The 6608-nt window shown below is 41.7% G+C and overlaps 1 protein-coding gene across 2 annotated transcripts; it reads right to left on the reverse strand.

Moving 5' to 3' along the window:
• Window positions 1–5730: 5730 nt before the first annotated feature.
• LOC102857294 (sorting nexin-3-like) lies at window positions 5731–6219 on the reverse strand. Of its 2 annotated transcripts, XM_006891346.1 has the most exons (2): window positions 6064–6219; window positions 5731–5979 (listed from the first exon to the last, which is right to left on the reverse strand). In XM_006891346.1, exons 1-2 carry the CDS (start codon window positions 6217–6219, stop codon window positions 5731–5733), a joined length of 405 nt encoding a protein of 134 aa, XP_006891408.1. The 2 variants fall into 2 exon arrangements, with proteins under 2 accessions (XP_006891408.1, XP_006891407.1); XM_006891345.1 differs by having other exon boundaries at window positions 5731–6219.
• Between the last annotated feature and the right edge of the window lie 389 nt (window positions 6220–6608).

The following is a 6608-nucleotide window of genomic DNA, read 5'->3' on the forward strand; positions in this document are numbered from 1 at the left end:
GTGTTCTGCCCTGTCCTTCGACCTCTTCTTTCCCCACACTGCCACCTCAGAGCAGGGCCACTTATTCATGGTCGCCTGTATCCTGTTGTGATGAGCCCTCTGGGGAAATGGGACCAGCCTAATTCTAGAAAAAGCCAATCCAACTATTTGAATTGTGTCTTGCTGTTTGAATGTTCTCCCTTAGGGAACCCCACTTTATTTGGTCTTGGGAGGGGTCATGTGTGGCTAGAGGCACAACTCCCCTAAAACAGGCCCCTGTATATTCAGAGACCGCCTGGAAGGAGAGGTTTGGGAAGGGAGAGTGTGTCTGTGAAAAACATTCTTATCTTCATGGTCAAGAGAGAGAGTGTATTTTCCAGGTCAGGGTGTCAATGAAATTAGAAGTTCCAGAAAAGCCTGACGGAGTGACCTTCAGCCTCTTGAAAAATCTGCCTTTGAAAATCAGGCCATTGGTTAGTCAGTCAGTGACCTGAGTGGGGCCATTTCTGCTCTGCTGAGTTCTCCTCCGCAGGTCTGGTCTAGTTACACATCACTAGATCATCCCTACAGTCCTGTGACAGCTCAGGTCCCTTACCGACCACGGCATAACCTCCAGAACCACCCAGGTGACTGTCGCAGGCACAGTGAGACTGCTCCACTCTTATCACTGGTAAAGTGATCTTGCATGGTGCCTCTTGGTTGTCAGTTCAATTTTCCAGGTTGTCAGTGGCCAAGCCCTGCTCTATTACAGTCAGCGTCTCTGCCCACCTCTTCCCGCCTGCCAGCCTGCCCCTCACTCAGCAGGAGTGCTTTTGTTCTTTGTCCAATGTCTGTTTCACGACTCCTGCCAGTGTCCTTGCCTCCTGAGTACTCACCAGCACATGGTCCTGCCCTCCACCCCCTTTTCTGTGACCTGTTGTCCTAGTTATGTGCTGTTGTTTGTATAATGCACAAGTTTTTCCACTTGTGTGGTCTGGAGAAGTAGGCCAACTTCAGAGGCTGAGGAGCTGAAAATGGAACTAGGTAATCAGGTGAGCTGGAAGGGATGCCTGGAGGGGGTGGAGCTCACACTGGGGGGGAGGTGACATGACATTTGACAGCAGTGACAGTAAGACCTGAGAGACTAACAGGTTTCTGAACACTACATTCTCCTTCACTCTGCTGTGCCCCCTTCCTGTGCAATGAGCTCCTCAAGGCTCACCTAGTGCTCTCTGTTCATCGCCCTTGTTTCATATCCTTTCTGTAGTTGTGACCTCATGTCCTGATCATTGTGAAATTCTCTTTTGCTTCCAGTAATTACAAGGTCTTTACATTTGGGGATTATAGTAGTTATGAGCCTAGGCTTAAGAGTCAGGGTCAGATATCTAAGTTTGGGTCCCTGCCACGCATCAGGTGTGTGACCTCTGGAAAGTGACTTAATGTCTCTTGCCTTGGCATTCTCATTTGTAAATTCTCATGATGATTTCTGTGGAGCAGATGGCATCATGCTTGTGAAGTGCTTAGCATTTTGCTCTCCCCCAAGCAAGAGCTCTCAGGAATTCTAGCTGCCACCAGTATAGTGCTCAACTGTGTTCATATATGAATGAATTGAAACAGCCGACATGACAAGTCTGTACACTTTGGGTGAATATGTGGGGTTTTGTGTTGTAAGAACCCCAAATTGAAGGAAAACCTAGTTATTGCAAATAGTTTTCAGCTCCTGTATCTCCTGAAATTCCCCAGTATTCTTCCACCTGTGGTCACCGAAGGTCCCAGTTTTATGTTTGCCTTGAATTCTGGCTGTGCTGCCTGGTAACCAGCCCAGCTGCCTGTCTAGTTAGGTGAGGAACACAGAACAGAGCTGCTCCAATGACCTTGACCTTTTCTCATGATACAGCCTGTTGCTCTTGTCAGTCCTCAACTCCGGCTTTAAGGAGGTCAGGAGGGAGGCTTCCTTGTTAGACTCCACCCCCTGCACCTGTGTGGCTTTTGAGCACTTGTAATGTGACTAGTCCAAATGGAAATGTTTCATAAATGTAAAATGCACACTGGATTTTGAATACTTACTGCTAAAAAAGAATGTAAATTCTCTGAGATTTTTTAAAACATTGATTATATGCTGAAATGGTAATTTTTAGATATGTTAAGCTAAATGAAATATACTATTAAAATTCATTTTACCTGTTTCTCTCACTTTTTTAAATGGAAATCTTAGAGCCAAGTGACTCACGTTTGTGCCTTGTGTTATAGTTTTGTGGACAGTGCTGTTCAGTACACACTGCACAATGCACATATCGGCAAGTTTTGAGGAAGACAGAAGTCTAGAGAAGCAGCAAATAAATTTGGTAAGATGTCATATTTAGAACAATCATGGATTACAGATCAGATCATATACTAAAGAAAAAAAGAGCAGAGTGCTGCTCTCTTGATTTTGTCTCATGACAACCCCATGCATGTTAAAGAATTGTGCTCCAGTTGGCTTACTATGACTGGATTTTTCAGAAGTAGATCTTTCTTCTGAGTAGTCTCTGGGTAGATTCACACCTCCTACCTTTCATTTGGCAGTCAAGTGTGTTGACTGCACCACCCAAGAACTCCAAAATTACCATATGATCCAGCACTTCCACTCCTAGGTATGTTCCTGAAAGAACTGCGACTGCACCCAACAGACCCCTGTACACACCACCATTCATTGTAGCGTTACAACAGCCAGCGGGTGGAAATACCTCGTGTCCCTCAAGTGATGAATGGGTAGGCAAAGTGTACATGCATATAATGGAATATTACCTGGCTATAAGGAGAAATAAAAATTTTCTTTCAACATTTTTTCTTCCTTTAAAAGAAAATTCACGTTGGCCACCCAGGTCCTTTATAACCTATGAAAATTGCAGGTTTAGGATAGAACAGTTTGCCAATAGGGAGGGACCAGTTGGCCCCATTGAATGTCCTCCATGACAGCAAATGGAAGTGATCTAGGAAAAATAATGCGTAACACATTGTTTATTTTCTGTGGTGGCCGAGCAGCTTGAGAGTGGACATGGGGTCATGATGTGCTCTCTCTCGCCTACATGTGGCCAGGCCTGAAAAATTTAGTGGTGGTGGAATATTATGACCTATTTCTCATTTTAATACTGACTCATGCTCACATATAACACTGCTTCCCAGCTGATATTTTCTGGCAGCCGTTTGACATTTTTAATACCCCCCTTGTCATTTTTGCACTGTCTGAGATGGGGTATGAGTTCATTAGATTAGGTGAGGACTGGCGAGCTTGAGATGATATTGGAGTGGTGGTAGTATAATATTGCAAATGATCTAAATGTCACTGGTTCATATGAAAGTGGTTAATTTTATGTTACCTAAATTTCACCTTAATAAAGAAAACAAATTTTTAAAAAACATTTCAAGAATGGGTTGATCAACAAAAATGGTTTTTGTATATCAGTGTTAAAAAATAAGCCCCATGTTTATGACATCAGCATCATTTACACGGAGATGTTCCTTGGGCAGAAAAGGAAATGATATGGGCTTTAGAATGCAGAAACTTTGGGAGTAAATCCAAAAACCATAAAATTCATCAGAGACAAATTGGGATCAAGCTTAGATGGCTGGTGCTATAAAGAGACTCCCAAATACAGCCGGAAAGGCTAAATCTGGAGAGGATAAAATTGATTAACTGGGACCTTCTAAAGATTAAATCAATGTGTGCATCAAAAACTTTTTCTGACAGAATGAAAAGAAAACCTACTTACTGGGAAAAATAATTTGGCAAAACCATTTCAGAAGAGGGGCTCATATCAAAAGTTTATAGAATCCCTTAGGGCCTCCACAAGGAAAAAACTGATAATACAATTACAAAATGGGCAAAAGACATGGAAAGACTTTCACAGAGAAAGATATTCAAATAGCCAAAAAAACACATGAAGAAATGTCCCAAACCACTGACAATAAAGAGAGATGCAAATCAAAACCACAATGATATACTGTCTCACTCCAGTAGCAGTGGCAAAGCTTAACAGGAACAGCAAGTAATAAATGTTGGAGAGGATGTGGAGAGATAGGAACTCTATATGTTGTTGGGATTGTAAAATGGTACAACCACTCTGGAAAGCAGTTTGGCGCTTCCTCAAAAAGCTGAAAATAGAAATTCTGTATGACCCAGCTGTTCCACTGCTTGGAATATATCCCAAGAAAATGAGAACAGAGACACAGAGACTTGTACACCAATGTGCATAGCAGCAGTATTCACCATCACACAAACATGGAAACAGCCGAGATGTCCAACCACAATCAAGTGGATTGAGAGCTTATAGTACATTCACATGATGGAATACTATGCAGTACACAGGAGCAATGATTTTGTAAATCACTGCCTAACTTGGGAGGGACTGGAGAACATTATGCTGAGTGAACTCAGTCCCATAAATACAAATACGGCATAAGACCATTATTGTAGAATGTGTATGAGGATCAAGGGTTGGGGGGTCAGAAGCAGAAAGGTGAGGATGGGCAGGGGGATGGAGAGGTGGTTAATTATAGAGTCACACACAATTTGATAGGTGAAAGGAGGGGTGGGTAAAGTAAGTGGGAAAGATCCAGTGTGAAAAACAATGTATACAAATTTGTAAGTAAACTAGTATGAAATAAAACATTTATTAAGGAAAAAAATAATGCGTCCATGTGTATGGCTATCTGGAATGGAAAGGGGAGGGGGCAGTGGGTGTGAGGGTGAGGAAGGGAGAAGTCATGGAATCTAAGAGTTTGATGTGTAGTGGGAGGGGTTAAAGGAATTAGGGAAGATCAAGTGAAGATCTGAAAAGGAGGGGTAATAGTGGGCATAGATCAATGGTGATTAATTTTATAAGACACTATGAAAATGATCATATAAAACAATGTGAAAGAAATTTGTTTTTAAAAAAAGGATGCATCCAACAGATTCTCACCCTTAGCCATTTTAAAGTATTAACTCCAGTGACAGTTCTCCAACCATGAAAATCAGATGTAGTATTGTTTGAATGCTAGCCTCTTAAACAAAATATAAAAAGCAAATAAATATTTTTTTCTTATAGTAAAGGGATGCATACAGATTTTGGAAAATAAAACATTAGAAGAGTGAACTTTCATGTAAAAGGCTTTTTTTATCAGAAATGCATTTTTATTTGAAAACAACTTAAAATTTTAGACAAATTATTTTAGTATATAAATTTGATTTTGTCTTTATACAGAATATAAAGATGTCCCTCATTAATGTTCCATACGAAGGTTTTTTACTTTCTGCACACAATTGTGTATCTTACATGTGTCATACTGGAAACCAGTTTAGTGATCCTACACATAAATTAGGACAACACGCATTAAAAAGGGGAGAAGAGAAATACTCTAGTGAATCCGATTCATGAAGCAAACATGACACAAAATCTGTGCATTTAAGACCGAGTCAGTAACTTTAGTTAGGACACTGCAGATTATACTGGGATAACAGATTTGTGAGGCTATAAAGTCGTGTGCACCACATTTAAACAGCAAGGAATAGCTATTGAAAAAAAGGCTGAAAGAAAGGATTTTTGCTAAAGCAAATTATCTTGTCAATTGCCAAAACAAACAAAAGTGAGCATCATAATGAGTGTTAGTATACTGAAGGCATGTCATACCAGCTGATGTGCAGCATGCTAAAAGTTAGTTAGAACTTCTTCACCGGTGCATACATAGCATTACTAGTCATGGAAAGTTTGCTTGTTTGTTTGTTTGTTTTTGCTTCCTTCTTGCCAAATTTCAGGCATGTCTTATTTTGGATGGAGTATAACTTTTATCTATTATTTCATCCTGTAAAAACATGTAGAGACAACGTTCATTCTGTGCCAGGGAATGACCAGCGACCTTGTTTATAAACTGCTCCAGTCCTTGCTTTCTTTCCTCAATAAAACTGTCATCAAAGATTCCATCATCTCCTCTAAAAGGAAGTTGACGCAAAAACTCTTTTCCAGGGAGCGGGGGAACTACAACCTTGCTTTCTCTTTCTAACTCACTTCGAAGCCATTCAAAGTCACTGTATCGTCTTCTAACTGTAGATTCCTTCAGCTTAAAAATAGGAAGATTTGTCTTGACCCTGATTTCGTAGGTGGTGAAGCGGCCCCTGCCAACCCCCACGGTTTGGGGGTTGCTCAGATCGATCTCGAGGAAGTTGCTGGGCGGCCCGTGGGCGTCATTCAGGTTCTGCGGCTTGGTGATCAGCCGCCGGGTGTCTGCCACTGTCTCCGCCATTGCCATTTCGCTGTTGCAGCCGCCGCTGCCGCCGCCGCGCGGGCTCCCTCCGCCCCCTTCGCGTTGCACCGAACCTACCGCTGTCGCCCGTCGCGGAGACACGAGAAAGGCTTTTATTTATGACAGTACTATCCCTTTTCTTGCTCCTTTTTCAACCTCATTGACTACTGTTTCTCTTTCCTTACCTGGTTTCATTTTCTTTCTCTCTCTTTTCACTTTTTCTTGTGATTTGGGTGAAAGTTTTACAGAGCAAATTGGTTTTCCATTCAGTGTTGCACGCGCATTTGTCTTGTAAAATGGATACAGTCCCCACAGTGTGAGAACACTTTTTACACTTCCTCCCTGTTTGCATTAGTCCTTCTTTCCTATCCTTTCTGGCTTTCGAACTT

Source organism: Elephantulus edwardii, unplaced genomic scaffold (assembly GCF_000299155.1).
Source record: "Elephantulus edwardii isolate Elephantulus edwardi_28Jun2011 unplaced genomic scaffold, EleEdw1.0 scaffold00096, whole genome shotgun sequence".
NCBI classification, from domain to species: domain Eukaryota; kingdom Metazoa; phylum Chordata; class Mammalia; order Macroscelidea; family Macroscelididae; genus Elephantulus; species Elephantulus edwardii.